We start from the raw sequence: 22,517 nt of genomic DNA, 5'->3' as shown, positions 1-22,517 counted from the left end.
CGTCTAGCTCCATCTCTCGGAGCCTTCAAATCCGGGCTAAAGGCCTACCTGTTTGATGCTGCTTTCAACTCCTGACTTGTAACTTTTATCTTATCCTTATGTGTCCTTCTGTCTGTCCTTCCCTTATCCTTCTTGGTCCTGTCTGTTTGTCCTGATTTAGATTGTAAGCTCTTTTGAGCAGGGACTGTCTTTCTTCTTCATGTTCAATTGTAAAGCGCTGCGTACGACTGGTAGCACTATAAAAGTGATTTATAGTAGTAGTAGTAGTACTGTGTTAATTGCTTACAGCCCGAAAAAGCAAACTGCAAGCACTGCAGCGGTGGTGGGGGAAGGAGACGGAAGCAGCAGCGATCCTTGATCTGCGGGAAGGAAGGTAGCGAGCGATATTGGATTTGGGGAAATGGAGAGGTGTGTTGGAGAACCCGGTTCAGTTCCCTCTGTAGCTCTGTGTGACCCTGGGGAAGTCACTTAACCCTATGTTGCCCCAGGTACAACAGTAGTACAATGTACTACTTAGACTGTGAGCCCACCAGTGGCGTAGCCAAGGGTGGGCTGGGGTGGGCCCAGGCCCACCCACTTTAGGTTCAGGCCCACCAAGTAGCAGCACACCTATAATGTGGCTGGCAGGGACCCCAAGCGCCACCAGCCAAAAACTCCCAACAGCTGTTTGCTGCCAGTGAAAATCTGCTATTTAAAAGGTATACGGAGGAGGGAGGATGTTTGAAAGACCATATGGCATGCAGACGAGAGAGGGAGAAACCAAATCACTTGTAGGACAAGGTGGAGTTCTGCCCACCCACTTTGGGTCCAGGCCCACCCAAACTTGGGTGTCTGGCTACGCCCCTGGAGCCCACTAGAGACAGTACCTACTGTGTTTCCCCGAATATAAAACACTGTCTTATATTAATTTTTGCTCCCAAAATGGCGCTAGGTCTTATTTTCAGGGGATGTCTTATTTCGGGGAAACACGGTTGGCCCGCCCACCCTCCCTCCATCACTCCTGCAACTAACCCCCCACCCGAGATGGCCCCCCCCCACCCGAAGTCGCCGGGCCCCCCCTCCATCGCTCCGGAACTAACCTGAAGCCTCCTTTCACTTGCCTTCCAGTTCACATCGCAGCAAGCAGCAGGGCAGGCCTCTCCTTCCTTCCGTGCCCCGCCCTCGCCTGACGTTACGTTACGTCAGGCGAGGGCGGGACGCGGAAGGAAGGAGTGGCCTGCCCTGCTGCTTGCTGCGATGCGAACTGGAAGGCATGTGAAAGAAGGCTTCAGGTTAGTTTCGGAGCGACGGAGGGGGGGGTGGGGCGGCGATCTCGGGTGGGGGGGGCCATCTCGGGGGGGGGGGGGGGTTAGTTGCAGGAGCGACGGAGGTAGGGTGGGCGGACCAACCGTGTTTCCCCGAAATAACACATCCCCTGAAAATAAGACTTTGCTAGGCCTTACTTTCGGGGGAGGCCTTATATTTACTAAGGGCACCAAAACCTGGGTAGGTCTTATTTTCGGGGGATGTCCTATTTTCGGGGAAACATGGTATATAATGAAACTGTGAACTGCTTAGTTCTAAGCAGTATATAAAATGCTAAAACGAATGAATGACTCTGCCAGGCAAAAGGCTGCACACGACTGCACTGCAATGAGGTCTGGGCTCAGCCCATCAGGGCCTGGAAAAGCAGGACTTGCTTAAAACTGAAAATGAAGGCAAAAACTAATGATAATAGGACTTGATATACCACCTTTCTATGGTTTTTCCAACTACATTCAAAGCCGTTTACATACTATATACATGTACCTGAGGCAATGGAGGGTTAAGTAACTTGCCCAGAGTCACAAGGAGCTGCAGGGGGAATCAAGCCCAGCTCCCCAGGAGCAAAGTCTGCTGTACTCACCACTAAGCTGCTACTCCTCCAGTCCACTCCACTGCAGAGGTTTCTTTTGGTTGCTTTATAATCACAGTGGAGGAATAGCCTAATGGTTTGTGCAGTGGGCTGAGATCCTGGGGAACCAGGTTCCATTCCCACGCTCCTTGTGATCCTGGGCAAGCCATTTAACTCTCTATTTCCCCAGGTACCGCAAAAAAAACCCCCCTAAAAAACCCAAAAAGCAATCCAGATTGTAAGCCCTACTAGGGACAGAGAAGGTATCTGAATATACCCCCTAATTCTGTAAAAGTCACCCAAAATTGTGTGCATACAATTTAATTAAATAACAAGCTAATTAGCACTAATAACTGGCTTGTAACAAGCAATTATTGGCACTAATTAAATTTAATTGAACTATATGCCCATAAATTTAGGCGCAGGATTCACGCCTAAATTTTACATGCGATCTGAAAAAAGGGCCACAGAAATGAGAGGGTCATAGGCGGAATGGGGATGTTCCTAAAATTAATGCACATTGTTACAGAATAAAGGGGATAAGCACCTAATATTGGTACATACATTTGCACCATGTTTCAGTTGGTGCAAATGGCTGCACCTAAAGTTAGGCACAATTCACGGGCGTAAGCGCTATTCTATATCCTCCACCTAACTTTAAGCTTGGCTTATAGAATAGCGCTTTTTTCAGCACCAATTTTTTGGGTGCCATATATAGAATCTGCCCCATAGTAACATAGTAACATAGTAGATGACGGCAGAAAAAGACCTGCACGGTCCATCCAGTCTGCCCAACAAGATAACTCATATTTGCTGCTTTTTGTGTATATCCTACTTTGATTTGTACCTATGCTCTTCAGGGCACAGACCGTATAAGTCTGCCCAGCACTATCCTCACCTCCCCAGCCTTGCCTCCCAACCCCGGCTCTGGCACAGACCGTACAAGTCTGTCCAGCACTATCCCCGCCTCCCAACCACCAGTCCCGCTTCCCACCACCGGCTCTGGCACAAACCGTATAAGTCTGCCCAGCCCTATCCCCGCCTCCCAACCTCCAGCCCCGCCTCCCGATCTTGACTAAGCTCCTGAGGATCCATTCCTCAGCGCTATGTACAGCGCTACATATGTCTAGTAGCAACTATAGAAATGGCAAGAGACACATCACGTTCTGAGGGGACAAGGCACTATAGGACAGTAGCTCACCTAACACACATAAGGCTGCTGAATTATTACAGACCAACTCTTAGGGGTTTACAAACACAATACAAATTACCCTTCCCTGGACACCAGGGGCGAAGCCAGACTTGAGCAGGAGGGGGGTCCAGAGCCCGAGGTGAGGGGGCATATATTAGCCTCCCCCCCCCCCCCGGTGCCGCCGCCCCGTGCAGGACGTCAAACTCACAGAAACAGAAGCCTTGCAGATCAGCAATGCGGCTGCGCCGGAGAAGAGGACTTCGGCTGGCGGGGGTTGGTGACCCCGGCCAGCAAAGGTACCCAACGGTGATGGCGGGGGAAGGTTGGCGGCAGGGGGCCCAGGGCCAAATCTATGGGGGCCCATGCCCTCGTGGCCCCACATAGCTACACCCCTGCTGGACACAATGAAGCAGCTTGCTCAGTACTGGGTGTGCTCAGCACCCACTGCTACCCAAAGAGCGGGATTCTATGCCTAGAGTTACCTTATTCCCAGAGACATTTGGTCCATCAACTGGATAACTATCCAGTTAAAGTTAGGACTGCAAAAAGACTGCTCTAACTTTATGCAATTATCTATCCAGATAGTGAGCTACATATCGTCACTCTCTGAATAACTTAAAGGGGCACCACAGAATCTAGATATTGAGCACCGGCCACTATCCGGAAACTAGTGCTGAATTTCTGGATTTAGCTTAGCTGTGGTGGGCCCATTTAAAGAAAACACTGACTATCCTGACTAGATATTGACTAGTTGAATTATGACATGAGGAAAATACGTAGGTTAGGAACAATCTCTTTATTTAAATATACACTCGACTCAACACAGCCGTGTTTTGGCGCTACAGACGCCTTCTTCAGGGGTCTTGTGATATATAGATATACGAATATTAAGCTCAAAGAGAATGAAAGCAAGGCTTCTGCTACAATTGTAACCCTTTACTTTACTTTACTTCTTGTATTCTGCAACTACCCAGAAGATCACAAAAAGCAGCAGGCAGATCCTGTGAACTTATTTCTGGGGGCCAGCGACTGTGCTGGCTTCTCTCTGTGTTTGTGTTAGTCTTGTCTCTAGTCTCTGCACTGACATGAGGAGAATACCCCAAATAACAGACTTTCTAACATTCCCGTACATGGCACGGGAAACAAAATGAAACAATAATGTTCTGGCTTCACACCCCTTGTGGTTAGATTAATGGGCTGAGACCAGGGAAACCAGGGTTCAAATTCAGCACTTGGTAACCTTAGGCAAGTCATTGTACTGTTAACGAGTGGTATAGGCAGGACTGACTTTTGGTGGATTCTGAAGTTAACATTAATGGGTGTCAGGCAAAATATTTACACGTGTTAAATCAATTTTGCACACACTACCTTTTACTAAGCTGCTCTAGGTATAAGCACTATTTTATAAACATGCCTAACTTTAAAGTGTGGTTTATAGAACAGCGCTGAGCGTTATTTTTTTCGGTGTCGATTTTTAGGCACCATATATAGAATCTAGCCCTAAATCTCACAGGTGGCACTACAGAAGATCCAACTAACCCTCCTCTGCCTCCCCTAAAGTGGCATGAAAGCACTTGCCTTGTGCTCAGTCTTAATGTCTTCCGGGCTCTTCACTGGACCTGAATAGCTAATAACTTCATTACCAGTCATTTAATATGCTGTGCCTACATGTGGGTTTGCACAGAATTATCTTCTGTGGAGATACCTCTCTACATCGTGCCCATAAAGTTACACATAAAACGGTAATGGAATTCAAACATGCGTGGGATAAACACAAAGGAATCCTGTTTTGAAGGAATGGATCCACGGAATCTTAGCGGAGATTAGGTGGCGACTCCGGTAATTGGGAAGCAAAACCAGTGCTGGGCAGACTTCTACGGTCTACGCCCTGATTGTGACTGAATAGATATGGAAGGGCTGCTGGAGTGTAAATTTTAAGGGGTTTCAACGTTAGCTTCAGAACTTAGTACAAGAAGAGTGCTGGGCAGACTTCTACAGTCTGTGCCCTGAGAATGGCAAGGACAAATCAAACTCGGGTATACATATAAAGTATCACATACCATGTAAAATAAGTTTATCTTGTTGGGCAGATTGGATACACCATACAGGTCTTTATCTGCCGTCATTTATCATGTTACTATATCTACTAAGCTCTGTGGTCCCTTCCTCTCCCTTAGAGATCCTCTCTGCTTGCCCCATGCTTTCTTAAATCCATCACCTCTACTGGGAAGCTGTTCCACCAATCTACCATTCTTTCCAAAAAGAAGTATTTCCTTAGATTACTCCTTCATCATATGTCCCCTGTTCCAGAGCTTCTTATCAGCTGAAAGAGATGTGCTTCCTGTCCATTTATGCCACTGAGATATTTTAATGTCTCTGTCATATCTCCTCTCTCTCACTTTTCTTCCAAAGCACATATATTTAAATCTTTAAGCAGAACAGCAACAAAATCCCCAAATAACAGGATATAAGTTAGGGCAATGAATGTGTGACTGAGAATGTAGTGTCAGCACAGTGCTGTCTGAAGAAGTTCAGGAAGGAATTCAGTGCCAGGATCCCAACTGAAAACCTCTTATATGAGCAGAAAGATTTTCGGAGCAAAAGTGACCACAAAGAAATGAGTTTTTAGGCTGCACTTGAACCCGAGCAGAGAGGGAGCCTGGCACACATGTTTTGAAAGGCTATTCCAGGTTTTCAGTACAGAAAAGCAGAACACGGGGAGCCCCGATTTTGTGATGGGGAGAGAGGCACAGATAAAAGCATTCTGCATGACGAATGAAGGTAAGAAGGGGAGAAAAAAAATGAGGAGCTGTGGATTGGACACCCAAATAGGCAAGTATAAGAAGTCTGAATTTTATGCAGTAGTGGACAGGGAGCCAATGTACTTTTTCAGAAGAAGAGTTACACAATCTATAGATGAATTGTGCTGTTGAATTTTGAACAGACTGTTGTAGAGGTAATGGAGCAATACTGTTCCATATTTACTTTTAGGCAGGTTGGGAGGTGGTTGGAATTAGGAGGGATTCAGAAATAACATATGTACGTTGCATTTTCAAATGTCTGCCTTCTAGTTCCTAGCCAAGCTGAGCCTGCATACCAAACAGGTGCAAAGTGCCTACCCAGTTGTACCTGTGGATAATTTGCACCTGGACTTTGCAACTAGAATGGATCCACGGAATCTTAGCGGAGATTAGGTGGTGACATCGGTAATTGGGAAGCAAAACCAGTGCTGGGCAGACTTCTACGATCTACGCCCTGATTGTGACTGAATAGATATGGATGGGCTGGAGTGTATATTTTAAGGGGTTTCGACGTTAGATTCAGAACTTAGTACAAGAACAATGATAGGCAGACTTCTATGGTCTGTGCCCTGAGAATGGCAAGCACAATTCAAATTCGGGTGTAAAGTATCATATACCATGTAAAATTAGTTTATCTTGTTGGGCAGACTGGATGGACCATTCAGGTCTTTACCTGCCATCATTTACTATGTTACTATCAGGCTCATTTAAAAGAGAAGGACGCCCATCTTTCGACACAAATCGCAAGATGGGCGTCCTTCTCACAGGGTCGCCCAAATCGGCATAATCGAAAGCCGATTTTTGGCGTCCCCAACTGCTTTCCATCGCGGGGATGACCAAATTTCCCAGGGGCATGTCTGAGACGTAGTGAAGGCGGGACTTGGGCGTGCCTAGCACATGGGCATCCTCGACCCATAATGGGAAAAAAAGGGCATCCCTGACAAGCATTTGGACAACTTTACCTGGTCCAGTTTTTCTTACTACCAAGGCACAAAAAGGTGCCTGAACTGACCAGAGGGACTCGGGGATGACCTCCCCTTACTCCCCCAGTGGTCACTAACCCCCTCCCACCCTCAAAAAAGAACTTTAAAAATATTTTGTGCCAGCCTCAAATGTCATACTCAGGTCCATCGCAGCAGTATGCAGGTCCCTGGAGCAGTTTTAGTGGGTGCAGTGCACTTCAGGCAGGCGGACCCAGGCCCATCCCCCCTACCTGTTACACTTGTGGTGATAAATGTGAGCCCTCTAAAACCCACCACAAACCCACTGTACCCACATCTAGGTGCCCCCCTTCACCTGTAAGGGCTATGGTAGTGGTGTACAGTAGTGGGCTTTGGCGGGTTTGGGGGGGGGGAGCTCAGCACACAAGGTAAGGGAGCTATGTACCTGGGAGCTTTTTCTGAAGTCCACTGCAGTGCCCCCTAGGGTGCCCGGTTGGTGTCCTTCCTGGCATGTCAGAGGGACCAGTGCACTACGAATGCTGGCTCCTTCCATGACCAAAGGGCTTGCATTTGGCTGTTTCTGAGATGGGCGTCCTTAGTTTCCATTATCGCCGAAAATCAGAAATGACCAAGTCTAAGGACGACCATCTCTAGGGACGACCTAAATGTATTATCGAAACGAAAGATGGATGCCCATCTTGTTTCGATAATAAACGTCCTGCGAGGACGTCCTCAGGAAAGCCTGGGCGCCCCTTTCAATTATTTCCCTCCACGTTACATTAACCCTGTTCTAGCATACACACAATCTGCTTCGGCCCCTAAGCTTCCCCACATGTGAATGGCCCCTGTACTGAAATGGCATTTAAAGATCTGGGCTTCTCCAGATGTTTAAATGCTGCCATTTAGACGTGGGGATGCTTCTAAAGGAACTAAACACACATGACATCTTTTTTATTCTGTTTTAAGAGGCATGCATTAGTTTAGACTCTTGTTCTAAAAATGTTGTGTTTAGATACAAATTGAGAGAAAATGGTTGGAAAATAACACTTTTCACTGTCAAAGGAATCTGCCTTTAGAATGGGATGAATTGCAAAGCCATATTTATTGCTGGTTTCGCAGTAGGGGATGGGGGAGTTCTCCTCCTGCATGCTTATATATCGGTCTTTGTCCTAAACAAGAAAACTTAATTGACAAGATTCCTCTATTCTTCAACTTCTGTGTCTCTCTGCCAGGGGCGTAGCTACGGGTGGGCCTGGGTGGGCCCAGGCCCACTCAATCACAACTCAGACCCACCCAGTCAGCGCTCGGAAAATTGGGCATTTAAAAAAGAATATGTGAAGCCGTTTCGCAGGCAGCGCTTCGCGTCTGCCCTGCGTGCATTACAAAAGAAGGAAATCATCTCGTCGGCGTCGGGCCTTCCCTCACTGTGTCCCATCCAATCATTCCTGCCCACTGCCGCTGATCCTCGTCTCGCTGCCATCGCTTGTTTAAAATAGCCACTGAGACTTCAAGCAGTGGTCTCGTAAGACTTCCGCTTGAAGTCTTGGTGGCCATTTTAAACAAAAGGTGGCAGTGAGACAAGGATCAGTGGCAGGAAAGAGTGTGGATCTTTCCTGCTCCAAAGAAGTCACTAGACCACCAGGGTACCTTGAGGTGTGTGCATGGAGGGCACCCTGCAGCTCGGGGAAGGAAAAGCAATGCATGGTTCAAAGGGATCCCTGCAGACCTGGGTCCATCCCCACAGGATCCCTGAGGACCCAGGTCCATCCCTGCGGGATCCCTGTGAACCTGGAAGGTATCCCTGCAGGATTCCCACTATTCCCGTACCCCTGCAGCTCTCTACTCTGCAGTTCTCTGGATAGTTTAATGTAGCTATTTCCTACCCAGTCCTCAGGACACACCTAGTCTCATCGAATTGTCGGAATATTCATAATGAATATTCATGAGTTAGGTTTGCATGGAATTGAAGCAGTGCATGCAAATCTATCTCAAGCATATTCATTTTAGAAATCCTGAAAACCTGATAGGACTAGATGTGCCCTGAGGACTGGGTTGGGAATGGCTGGTCTAATGGAGTAAGGCTTGGCGAGAAAATGACTGAGCCTGCTCTCATCAAGAAGTTTTGCCCCTGGACATATATGAAAAATACATTTGGAAAACGAGGGAGCCTATAGTGACTCTTACCAGCCTTTTCTGGGGTTTGATCAGTGGTCTGTTGATGCCATTCATTTTGTGATAAAGGCCACAGGCATTGCACAGATAATGCCCTGTCCCGTCTCTTCTCCACAAGGGGGTGGACATGGCCCCACAGTTCACACACTCTCTGCTTTCCCCAGGGAATTCTTCCAGAAATTCTGAGACAAAGATATGAAAACAAGACAATTCAAACACACCCTGCTTTATGGCACACAATGTTGTGGGGCTTGGGGAGGGGGGGGGGAGTAGTGATACCATGATTTTTTATGTGAAATAAACCAAGTGTAAGGCCATTTCCAACACAAGTAAATAAATAAATTAACCATGACACTTGGCTTATAAAATCTCTTAATATATTCATATTTTGACTTTAGTGTTGATACAGAAAGGAATAACACTTTAAAATATAAAATACAAGGAATATCTAGTACAATATAAATATAGTCAGAGCTCATGTTGTTTGCCCCAGGTGATACAATGTTACTATGTCACTATGGGGCCCTTTTACGAAGCCGCGATAGGCTCTATGCGCATACAGCATGCAACCAAATGAGACTACCATCAGGCCAGCGCACCCTCCGGGTGGTAATTTCAAATTTGGTGCGCGCCCATAACGCGTGGATTATTTATTTATTTCCTCCTCTGTGCGGTAATCGGCACTTGGCGCGTGCCAACCGGTCACTGCATTTGTAGCGTATGAGCCTTTACCGCTAGATCAATGGGTGGCATTAAGGGCTCAGGCCGGTTTTGGGTGCACGCTGGTTTCATTTTTACCACAGGCCCTTTTCCCGTGTCATTAAAAAAAAGCCCTTTTTTGCAGATGCGGTAAAAAATGGACTAGTGCACGCCCAATACATGCGCCTACACTACCGCAGGCCACTTTTTACCACGGCTTAGTAAAACGGCCCCTCTATTTCTGAGCTTGAATCTAAAGACAATTTTCCTTAGGGGTGGGGGAATTCATCCTTGATGGACTTTGCCATTTTCTGTTTAAGATAAAAAAGAGATCTTCTGATATTCACCCTTTAGATTCTTCAATCATTCATTAATTTGTTGCTTAAATGTGTGGTATGAAAATCAGTTTTAACAGTATTCAATGTTTCTATAATTAGCACCATTAAATCACATGCACATTTATTTCATATGGAATTCCAACATTGCCCAAAATTATGTCTTCAAAAAACAATTTTTATTATATAAAATTGCTTAGCCCTTTTGGTATACATTCCTGTATGCAATATTCAGTTAACGTTGATCCATGCAATTCCATAATTATCAATCTTTTTATGCAAAGACAAAATGTCAGCCCATCAGGAATAAGCAGGACTGTTAGAGGAATCAGACCAAAATTTAAAAAAAAGGTTAAAAGATTTGAAACATTCTTAAGAATAGCTGGAAGCAGCCCTTTATAATGTAGACCCCCATAATCTCAATCAATAAGCATCTCAACTCAAATATCCAGAAGGTACTAGAGATCAAATATCTAAAAATATAAGTATTAATTTTATTTTTAAAAAATTGATATTCCACACAATTTGCAATTCTCAGTGGATAACAAAACACACAGAGTATCAGTTAAAACATCATTCAACTGCAACAAGTGGAGGGAATTTTCGATATGACGTCTAAGTCCGACTTTGAACGTCTTGCAAAAAAACGTCCAAAATGTGAATAGGAAAGGAGGTCATTTTCAAAAAAGAAAAACGTCTTTTTTTTTCCAAAATAGCTTTTTGAACAAGGTTTTGTGATTTGGACGTTTTGTTTTTTGGTCCATTTTTGAAAAAAAAAAAAAAAGATGTCCAAGTACAAAACGCACAAAATCAAGCCATTGGGAAGTAGGAGGTGCCAGCACTTTAGTAGACTGGTCCCCCAGATATCCCAGGAAAGCAATAGGGCACCCTAGTGGGCACTGCAATGGAGTTCATAAAATGCTCCCAGGTACTCATCCCACCATTGCTCCCTTATCTTGTCTGCTGAGCTCCCCAAAACCCACTACCTCCAACTGTTTACCATTACCATAGCCCTTATGGGTGAAGGGGGCACCTATATGTGGGTACAATGGGTTTCTGGTGAGCTTTGGAGGGCTCACAGTTTCCTTCACAAGTATAATAGGTAGGGGGAGGTATGGATCTGGGTTCACCTGTCTACAGTGCACTGCACCCACCACTAGACTAGTCCAGGAACCTGCGTGCTGCTCTAATGAACCGGAATATTACATCTGAGGCTGGCAAGTAATGTTTGAAATCACATTTTTGAGGGGTTGGAGGGGTTAGTGACCACTGGGGGAGTAAGGAGAGGTCATCCCTCATTCCCTCCAGTGGTCATCTGGTCATTTAGGGCACCTTTTTGCGCCTTAATCATTATAAATCTCCAAATCCCAAATTCTTATTGATAAGTATGCAACAATAATAATCAATATGTCAACAGCATACTACTGGAGCTGCTATAGTAGAAAGATTGATTCAATATGGTTCTGGGTGATCCTTTTACTCATTTTATTCATTATAAAAACAGGTCTAGCTCAAAACATCTTCGTTTTAGTCCTGGATGGTTTTGTTTTGTTCCATTATGGCTGAAAAATGTCCAAGTGTTAGGAATGCCCAGATCCCTCCCTTAACATGCCACTGACATACCCCCTTGTGACGTGAATGCACTTCTGATGGACTTGATAGAATAAATTGGTTTTGAAAATACCAATTTGGATGTTTTTGTGAGAAAATTTCCAAATGCAGATTTATGCCACTTTTTTGGACATTTTTCTCTTTTGAAAATGAGCTCCATAATCTACTGGGAGAAAAGCCACCAAGGTGGAGGAACAGAAGAAGCCTTACAGAATATGTAGAGCCAAAGGACAGTAAGGTTAATGAATAAGTCTTCCAACACTTAAAACACTCGTACAACTATTGGCTGCTCAAGTTTGTAGAATCTCAATTTCAGCAAGGAATCTCTTCTAAATGATTTTGTCTAAAGAACTCCTTTGCAAGAAATATTTGCATTTTATTTACATGTGAGCCAATAAAACTTCCACAGGCTGGAACTAGACAAAGATCACTTTTTATTTTTTAGACAACAAAAATAAAGCAAACAATGAAAGCTCTTTTCTATAAAAATTGAAAATAAAAAACATTTTGAGTTCAGACACTCTAGTTTACTAAGCAAACACTCATTTATGCTAATTGTTTTTACCGATAGACCTACAGCACCTTTGTACTTAAACAAATATAAAGTACAACATTAGCTTTAAGAACAACTCATATTTAAGCTTTGCTTATGTTATAGATCAACATTTCCCAATATTTATTGTAGGGCCCCACCCTCTCCCCCAGAAGAAGGGCATTTACTTTCAGAAAGTATTTTGGAGAAAGCTGACTGAAACCATCACACTCACTTATAAGTGCTTAGCCTTGGTGCTAGAGAAAGGACTAGATTTACAACTCAGGACTAACACTGGGGTCCTTTTACCAAGCTGTGGGGAAAAGGGCCCTGGGCTAGCAGCAGGGGCCGTTTTTCCCATGTGCCAGGGCCCTTTTTACGACAACGGGTAAAAAGCCCCCAGGCAAATATGGCCATGAGGTAAGGGAACTCTTACTATGTGGCCATGTGGCAGAAAGCCCTTACCGCCAACTACTGAGGTACCGCCAGGTTACTGCTGTGCAAGCCATTTCCAGAAGTTTTCTTTTTCCCTGGAAATGGCACACCCTTGGGGCGAAACTACCGCTGGCAGCTGCATTGGGCTTACCCAATTTAGCATTCAGTAAGCCTGCGTTGGGCTTACCGATGCTTTGTGGAAGACCCCCCATTGTTCCATCTAGGAACAGAATCTAATGAACAGATTTATGTATTTATTTACTGGGATTTATTAACCGCCTATATAAAGAGATTCACCCAAGGCAGTGTACAGCAGGTGTAGTTTAACAGCATAACAATAGTAAAATAACAAAGTATAAACATAAATTCAACAAATGAGATAAACTTGAAAACAGTAAATTGAAACCTAATAATAGAACTACCGTGAAACAGTATAAAAAATATACACATTTAACCGCACTGGAATTATATTCAGAGATATAATACAATGTTAGCATAATACTAATGATAAACCTAATAAGCGTGCACCTAAGATTGTCACGCATGACCTAATGATACCTGATTGGTACACTACTACTATTAATTAACACTTCTGAAGCACTATCAGGCATACACAGTGGTGCACAGAAACTTATACAAGAGAGAAGAGCCCTGTTCCATGCACCATATATCCTAGCCAAGTATATTAATATTTAATATTAAAATCAAAGGGGGCAGCAACCAGGAAGGCTGCATGGGATCATTTACCAAAAGACTGTCAGGGGCATAATTGAAAGAGAAGGACGCCTGTCTTCCGACACAAATCGGGAGATGGGCGTCCTTCTCTCAAGGTCGCCCAAATCGGCATAATCGAAAGCTGATTTTGGGCGTCCTCAACTGCTTTCCGTCACGGGGACGACCAAAGTTCACAGGGGCGTGTCGGCAGTGTACCAAAGGCGGGGCGAGGGCATGGTTAAGAGATGGGCGTCCTCGCGATGGAAAGCAGTTGAGCACGCCCAAAATCGGCTTTCAATTATGCCAATTTGGGCGACCTTGAGAGAAGGATGCCCATCTCCCGATTTGTGTCGGAAGATGGGCGTCCTTCTCTTTCGATTATGCCCCTGTTAGGGGGGTCTTTTATAAAGCGGCAGTAACCGCTTGCTAAAACAGAAGAACCGCTAGGCTACTGCAGCAGCCCGGCGGTTGTTCCCACCCCCAGCATGCGCCTTTTCCAGTGCTACAAACATATTTTAATTTTTGTAGCGCCGGTGTTTACCCGGCTGTAATCGGCAGTGCCGCGCGCTGCCCGGTTACCACGGGGTTAGCACAGGAGCCCTTAGCGCCACCTCAATGGGTGGCGGTAAGACCTCCCCCCCAAAAAATGGATGCGCGGCTAGTGCTTCACTTGCCACATGGCCAATTCTTAAAAAAAGGACCTGCCTTTTAGCTACTGCGGTAAAAGTGGGCCTCGGCGCACGTCAGAAACACATGCTGAAGCCGGTGCAGGCTCCTTTTTGCTGCAGCTTTGCAAAAGGACCCCTTAGGGAGTCTTTTACTAATCCACACTAACATTTTTTAGCTCATGGTAGAAATCAGTGGATGGTAAACACTGAGACGCATCTTGGTGTTTACCGCCAGCTGATTTCTACTGTGAGTTAAAAATGCTACCGTGGCTTAGTAAAAGACCTTCCAAATATACAACCGCTAGAAAGCAGGAGCAAATTTGTTGGCAATGAAGTAAATATTCTGCCAGTGGCGTTCTTTTGGCTGGCACTATCATTATGCCAGGATACTTAATACCAGGCCATGTCTGGGCACAGATATCGAATATCTGGCTTTATGTGGCCAGATATCTCTTATCCGGTTAAGTACGATAAGTGAAACCGGAAAAAGGTAGGATTGAATTTTATGCAGTCTGAGTTCTCTGGTTAACGTAGGTTGTTAAGGGGCCCTTTTACTAAAGGGTGGAAAGGGTAGCACGGGCTTGACATGCGGCAAATCGGGTCTACAGTCAGGCTCGCACAGGAGCCCAGTGATAGTCCTGTCTTTGCTGTGCACCACTTCCGGTGCTAGAAAATACATTTTTATTTTCTAGCACCGGGGGTGGGGTGGGGGGGAGTGTGCCCAGTGGTAATCGGGCAGTGCCGTGATGATAGAATTTACAGTACAGTAATAACTGGAAATCCCAGTTGAAATAGGCAACTATGCCAGGTTGGATGGCAGACTTTGCTGACAGGATTAACTGGCAGCTGAGTCTTGCAAACTGCATCTACTATAAAAAGTCAACAGAACTGAAGACAACACTGAAGACAGTCAATCCAGCAGGCCAGATGCTTCTCATTTCAACCAGGTCAGTGCAGTAGGCTGGTGATGGTGAGGTACAATGCAGAAAGGCTGTACCCTCCTAGGAGTGTGTGGATGCTCCAGCAACAGCCATGTTAGAATTGGTACATAAGAACATAAGACTAGCCATACTGGGTCAGACCAATGGTCTATCTAGCCCAGTATCCTTTTTCCAACAGTGGCAAAACCAGGTCACAAGTACCTGGCAGAAACCCAAATCATGGCAACACTCCATGCTACCAATCCCAGGGCAAGCAGTTGCTTCCCCATGTCTGTCTCCATAGCAGACTATGGACTTTTCCTCCAGAAACTTGTCCAAACCTTTTTTTAAACCTATATACGCTAACTGCTATTACTAAATCCTCCAGCAAAGAGTTCCAGAGCTTAACTATTCGTTGAGTGAAAAAATATTTCCTCCTATTTGTTTTGAAAGTATTTCCATGTAACTTCCTCGAGTATCCCCAAGTGCTTTTAGAACGAGTAAAAAATGGATTTACTTCTACTTGTTCTACACCACTTAGGATTTTGTAGACCTCAATCATATCTCCCCTCAGCCATATCTTTTCCAAGCTGAAGAACCCTAACCCCTTTAGCCTTTCCTCATATGAGAGAAGTTCCATCTCTTTTATCATTTTGGTCACTCTTCTTTGAACCATGTCTTTTTTGAGATATGGCTACCAGAACTGAATGCAATATTCAAGGTGAGGCAGCACCATGGACCGATACAAAAACATTATAGTATTTTCACTGTTATTCACCATCCCTTCCCTAATAATTCCTAGCATCCTGTTTGCTTTTTTGGCTGCTGCCGCACATGGAGCAGAAGATTTCAGCGTATTGTCTATAATGACACCTAGACTTTTTTTTATGGTTGCTGACCCCCAAGGTGGACCCTAGCATCAGGTAACTATGATTCTGATTATTCTTTCCATTGTGCATGACCTTGCATTTGCTATAGCAACAAACAGGCAGGTGTGGATTAACAAGATAATACAATCAAACCACACTCAAAAATCCACTCGATGAAAAATAACCACTACAACATTGCAAAAAAGGGAAGGAAAAGCCTCAAAGAGCTCAAAATCTAGAAAAAGATTTAAAAAGCTGAAAGGCCCGGGGGGGGGGGGGGGGGGGGGGGGTGTATTGCCTGAACAGTGACAGCTTGGCTCTGATTCAGCACGTCGAATTGGCGCTTTGAAAATAAGTGCTTTACTGTTGGTGCTTCACTTGGATATAGACACAAATTGTCAGAAAATAATGCAATGAGAAGTAGCACATAAAGAACGTAATGATAAATAACATTAAAAACATTTTTTTGAAGGTTTTTGCCAATGATGAATGAATAAGAGATCATAGTGATCCTTTCAGCAAAGGATTCATTTAATCTCTCCGCTATGGCTTTGTCTTCCCTGATTGCCCCTTTTACCCCTCGGTAATCTAGCAGTCCAACCGATTCATTTGCCAGCTTCTTGCTTTTACTATACCTAAAAAAAAATTTTACTATATGTTTTTGTCTCCAACGCAATCTTTTTTTCAAAGTCCCTCTTTGCCTTCCTTATCAGCGCTTTGCATTTGACTTGACGTTCCTTATGCTGTTTCTTATTATTTTCAGTTGGTTCCGTCTTCCATTTTCTGAAGGATTTTCTTTTAGCTCTAATAGCTTCCTTCACCTCACTTTTTAACCATGCCGGCTGTCGTTTGGTCTTCCTTCTTCTTTTTTTAATAGTATCAACTTGCATTTGTCCACATTAAATTTCATCTGCCATTTGGATGCTCAATCTTCCAATTTCCTAAGGTCTTCCTGCAATATTTCACAGTCCGCACGTGTTTTAACAACCTTGAATAGTTTTGTGTCATCTGCAAATTTACTATTCTTTAATTTATCGATTTGACTCAGCGTATCTTCCAGGTTCACCAAGATTTCTTTCCGTTCAACCTTTGAAAACCATTTCCAGTACAGGCAGATCTCTTACATCTTCTTCTGCAAAGACCGAAGCAAAGATTTCATTCCGTTTCTCTGCTCTGGCCTTGTCCTCCCTGAGTGCCCCTGGAAGTTACTTAGTTAAAAATGGAAATCAAGGGTTGCTGGGTGTGAATTAAATTGAGGATACTGCAGGTTCAGCTACCATGGGGTGGAGTACAAATGAGGAAGACTCCGAAATTGTCTTGGATAGGGAGAAATACTTGACAAAGCAATCGCTTCTCTTGCTGACAGCTGGATAATTATTTTATTTATATGGCATTTATTACCCAGTAGCAAAAAGAGAGGGCTTCGCTGACATTAACTACCAAAGACTTGTTTGTTCGAGACGCAGTTTTTAAAATCTTTTTGATATCATCTAAGCGTTTCTATTTGATTCTGTTTGAGAGAGTCTATCTCCGTTTGACTCCTGACACAGGCACATGAGTGCGAAAAAACAGCCCGTGTTGGGTCTTTTGATTAAAGGACTTTTGATTGTTCCGTCCTGAAGGCCCTTTTGTGCTTTTTTTCTGTTTTGTAACATTTTTTACCCACAAATTCAATACATTCATTCACTCGGCAGGTAATAAACGAGCAGGAATAACTGAGCAGACTGGATGGGTCAATTAGTCTTTTCTGCTGGTTACTATGTTGCTGACAGCCTATAGCCTTTAAGAGTGCCATTTTCAAAACATTTTACCGCAAGCAGTGATTTACCCATGCAACCTGGCTGTTTGAAAATTAACCTCATGAATTCCAGTTGAAAGTGTATATGGAGAGACATTTTCGATACGAGTCTGAGTCCAACTTTGGATGTTTTGCTCAAAATGTCCAGAATCCGAACAGCAAATATAGCTATTTTCGAAATAGCAAAATGTCTATCTTTTTTTCTAATGGCTTCTTACTAGATGTTTTTGTGCTCTGTGCATTTATCTTTTTGTTCCACTAAAAAAAAAAAAAAAAAAAAGTCCAAGTGAAAAACGTACAAAATCAAGCCACTGGGTTGTAGGAGGAGTCAGCATTTTTAGTAGCCTGGCCACATAGACATCCCGGCAGGCTGGCACAGAACTGGAGCACCCTAAGGGGCACTGCACTGGACTTCACCTAAAACCTCCCAGGTACACATCTCACCATTGCTCCCTTTTATTGGAGAGTGAGCCCTCCAAAACCCACCAAAAACCTACTGTACCTAACTGTACACCACTACAATTGCAGGTGTCACCTATATATGGGTACGGTAGGTTCTTAGTGTGTTTTGGAGGGCTCACACTTTCCATTATGAGTGTAATAGTTAGAGTGGATTACGGGCCTGGGTCCCTTTCTCTACAGTGCACTGCACTGATCACTAGGCTACTCCAGGGGCCTGCTTGATGCTCTAATAGGACTGGCTATAACATCTAAGGCTGTCATGTAGGCTGGTATATACTGTTTCTTTTACATCTTTGGGAGGTGGGAGGGGGTAAGTGACCACTGGCGGAGTAAGAGGGGGTCATTCCTTTATTCCTTCAGTGGTCATCTGGATATTTAGGGCACTTTTTGTGGCTTAGTCATTGTTAAAATAGGTCTAGCTCAAAACCTTAGTTTTAGTCATGGATGTTTTCGTTTTGTTCCATTATAGTTCCAGGTCTTAGGAATGCTAAAATCCTACCCTTCACATGTCCACTTGAGATTTGGATGCACTGCAGATGAACTGCATAGAAAAACATCTGGAAAATGGGTTTCAAAAACACTGATTTGGACATTTTGGTAAGAAAAAACATCCAAATGCTGCTTTATGCCACTTTTTAGATGTTTTTCCTTTCGAAAATGAGCCCTATAGGTTTTCAGAGTGCAAATATTTTTAGCTGAATTGGAGGAAGGGCTCCTAGAAATATATTTTGGACAGGATTAGGAAATTATTCGTGTGGGTTATATCTCCAAATCTAAGTATGCAAACTTCCACAGAAAAAGTACCCCCACAAAAATAAGGATTTTCTCTTTGAAAGTTAGATGTAAAATCTGGGGGTACACCATCGTCATTCATTTTGTACATAGGTAAACAGTTTCATAATTGATACCTACATCTTTTTAGAAACCAGTGGTAAAAACAAACAAACAAAGCCTACTTTCCCACCGATATCAGCCCCAACAACGTGTAATGAGTGACTCAAAGGTGTTGCTTTATTACATGGAGGGGCATTTTCAAAAAGTCTAAGTCCAAAAAAAATGTCTATCTCATAGCCATGGTCAAACAGGAAAAATGGCTAGATTTCTTGTTTGATTATGGCTCTGAGATGGATGTTTTTCCAGTGGAGGAGTGGCCTAGTGGTTAGGGTGGTAGACTTTGGTCCTGGGGAACTGAGTTCACTTCCCACTTCAGGCACAAATAGCACCTTGTGACTCTGGGTAAATCACTTAACCCTCCCTTGCCCCATGTAAGCTGCATTGAGCCTGCCATGAGTGGGAAAGCGCAGGGTACAAATGTAACAAAAAAAAAAAATCTCCAAAATGAATAGCCATTTTCTGAAGTGAAACATCCAACTTTTGAACGCCTTTCTGGTATGATTATCAAAAATATGGCCACACAGTTATCCCTGCAGAACAGAGGAGTACTAGTGATCAGTGCAGCAGACTGTAAACCAAGGGACTCAGATTCAAACCTCTACTGTAACATTTTTTTTGTAGATGTGATCCCTCCAGGACCTGAAAAATAGCTACTTTACCTGAATGTACACCACTTCAATAGCCTCCAGGCTTGCAGGTGGCTTATATGATTAGGTACAGTAGGTATTTTTCAGTTTCTGGAAAGCTCATAGCTTAAAAAAAGAGTAGAAATGGGACTTGAACCTGGCTCCCTTGGTTCTCAGTCTACTGCACAAACCACTAGGCTACTCTTCTAATTTACTTGCTGTTTTGTTGAGAATGGCTATAATACCTCCAGCTGACATAAGAGCTGGGTTTTCCTTTTCAGTTTCACTTTCACGGGAGAGGGAAGGGGACAGCAACCATTGGGAGATTAAAGAGGGGTCATGCCTTAATCCCACCAGTGGTCAGCTACAGGGCCGCTGAGAGACTGGACCGGGCCCAGGGCAAGGCCGCCCCCGGGGCCCCTCCCCTACCGACCTCGCCGCCCCACCCCTGAGGTCACTGCCACCGCTCCCCCCCTCCATCGCCGCAGCCACTGCTCCCCCCTCCACCCCCCCCGGTCGCCGCCGCTCCCCCCCTCCGTCCTCCACCGGGCCGGGCCCCCCGCATTGAAATTGCGGTCTCACCTCCGTGAAAGCAGTGCTGCAGGCAGCAGAATGCCTCCCTTCAGCCCTCCTTCCCTCTTTGTGTCCCGCCCTCGCGGAAGTTACGTCAGACGAGGGTGGGACACAGGGAGGGAAGGAGGGCCGAAGGGAGGCGTTCTGCTGACTGCAGCGCTCCTTTCATGGAGGGGAGACTGCGATTTCAATGCGGGGGCAGACAGTCGATGACAGAGGGCGGGTGGGACTGCGGCGCCAGGCTCCCTTTGGAGGCCTGGGCCTGGGGAATTTTGTCCCCCCTGCCCCCCCCCCTTTCAGTGGGTCAGCTACTCAATTGGACATGATTGAAACAGGTCTAGATAAAAAGCAACCTTCTTTATTTTTTTTAGATATAGACATTTCTTCCCATTCGAAAATTCCTGTTGGACTCCTACTTTTGGACCCTCCCTAGTCCTGCCCAAAACACGCTCATAACACCCCCGGCCCCTTGCTATTTGGATGACCTGCAATGTGAAACATTCAAATTCTGACTTTACAAAATCAAGATTTGGATGTTTTTAGCAGATGGAATTTTTTTAGGCATTTTAAGATTTCCATCTGCTTTGAAAATAAGCACCTTAGTATCTGTACAGGAACTTGTACCACATTGCATTCCCAGGTACGGTATCAGGTGAGTTCCCACCCAGACAGTTATCACCGGACTGTTCCCACCCACAAATCCCCTCCCCCCCCCGAGACTATTCCCACCGGGATAATTCCCACTTAAGAGGGACAATTCCCACCAAGGACTTTCCCCCTGGTCATTTCCTACCCTCCCTAGCCTTTTTTTTTTTAATATACGAACCGTAGCTTCCTTCTTGCAGTGCTTTTTTTTTAACAGTATCTGAAACAAGGAGGTTAGAGCAGCAGACGGATGTACACAGAGGACGTATAATAACAAAATAACTTTTCATAGGTAGAGTAGTAATTTGTTATAAATCATAATCAGTGTGTCATTTTGAGGAGCTAAATTAGGTTGAAACTTAGTTTGGGGGGTGTGGAGGGCATTGCCCCCCCCCCCCCACATAAACTGCAGTTTGTATTTATCTATTTATGTATTTACTTATTTATGACATTTAGATCTCTGATTAAACATGAATTAGGTTGAAACAGTTTGGGGGGAGTGGGGGGCATAGGTAGAGTAGTATTTTGTTATAAATCATAATCAGTGCATCATTTTGAGGGACTGAATTAGGTTCAAACCTAATTTGGGGGTGGGGGGATTTCCCCTCCCCCCCAACATTAACTAAAGTTTGTATTTATTTATCTATTTATTTATTTACTTATTTATGACATTTAGATCTCTCATTAAACATGAATTAGGTTGAAACAGTTTGGGGGGAGTGGGGGGCATAGGTCGAGTAGTATTTTGTTATAAATCATAATCAGTGCATCATTTTGAGGGACTGAATTAGGTTCAAACCTAATTTGGGGGTGGGGGGATTCCCCCCCCCCAACATTAACTAAAGCTTGTATTTATCTGTTTATTTATTTACTTATTTTTGACATTTAGATCCCAGATTAAACATGAATTAGGTTGAAACCTAGTTTAGGGGGGGGGGGGGGTGTGAGGGGGCATTGCTCCCCCCCCCCCCCCCCCACAAATGAACTGCATGTCTGGAAGGGGAAAGGGACGTGTAAAAGATAATGTTGTGGAGGGAGGTGAGGGGGTACTGGCTCCCCCAAACGATCCTGAAGAGAAAAGGGAGGGAGATTACTTGCCTTGTTTGAAACTTGTTTGAAGTATTTTTTGGGTTATGGGTGAGAATTGACCTCCCTGGTGTAGTGGGAATTGTCCTGGGTGGGAATTGTCCAGATGAGAATTGGTGGGTGGGAACTGTCCAATTGGGAACTGACCTAGAATCCCCAGGTACATATCAACGCTAAATTATAGAGGGGGGTGTCTTTTACTATGCCACGGTAGCATTTTTAGGTCACGGTAGAGGAGTGTGGTAGCCGTGTTAGTCCACTCTTAAGGTTATCAATAGAAATCAAACAAAATAAAACATGGAAAAGAAAATAAGATGATACCTTTTTTATTGGACATAACTTAATAAAAATCAGCTGGCTGTAAATGCCGAAATACCAATGGGCATCATGGAATTTACCACCAGTTGATTTCTACCACGAACTTAAAAAAAACTACCGCAGCTTACCAAAAGATCCCCAGAGCTCAGCATGTCCTAGTAGCTTGATATTGTGGTATCAGTATAGTGTCCTTTTCCACCACAGTTCTGAACGAAAAACTATAATTCTGAGTTCATAAAATCTTACAAGAATAGTGAGCCAGAAGAAGGTGAAAAGGTGAAAAAGTGATGCATTTCATATTAATAATAAAAAAAAAACCCTTAGTTCTCTAGTCCAAAAATAAGTGCAAATTG

General features: G+C 44.3%; 1 protein-coding gene across 1 annotated transcript in view; it reads right to left on the bottom strand.

The window, feature by feature from the left end:
• Positions 1-22,517, bottom strand: part of GATA5 (GATA binding protein 5) — a 72,045-nt gene that overhangs the window by 21,735 nt on the left and 27,793 nt on the right. The window contains exon 3 of the mRNA XM_030213203.1: positions 8,992-9,161. Within this exon, the coding sequence (XP_030069063.1) occupies positions 8,992-9,161 (170 nt within the window). The remainder of the gene's footprint in view (positions 1-8,991; positions 9,162-22,517) is intronic.

The sequence above is a fragment of the Microcaecilia unicolor genome, chromosome 8 (assembly GCF_901765095.1).
Source record: "Microcaecilia unicolor chromosome 8, aMicUni1.1, whole genome shotgun sequence".
NCBI lineage: Eukaryota > Metazoa > Chordata > Amphibia > Gymnophiona > Siphonopidae > Microcaecilia > Microcaecilia unicolor.
This window is presented reverse-complemented; position numbering and strand designations above follow the sequence as displayed.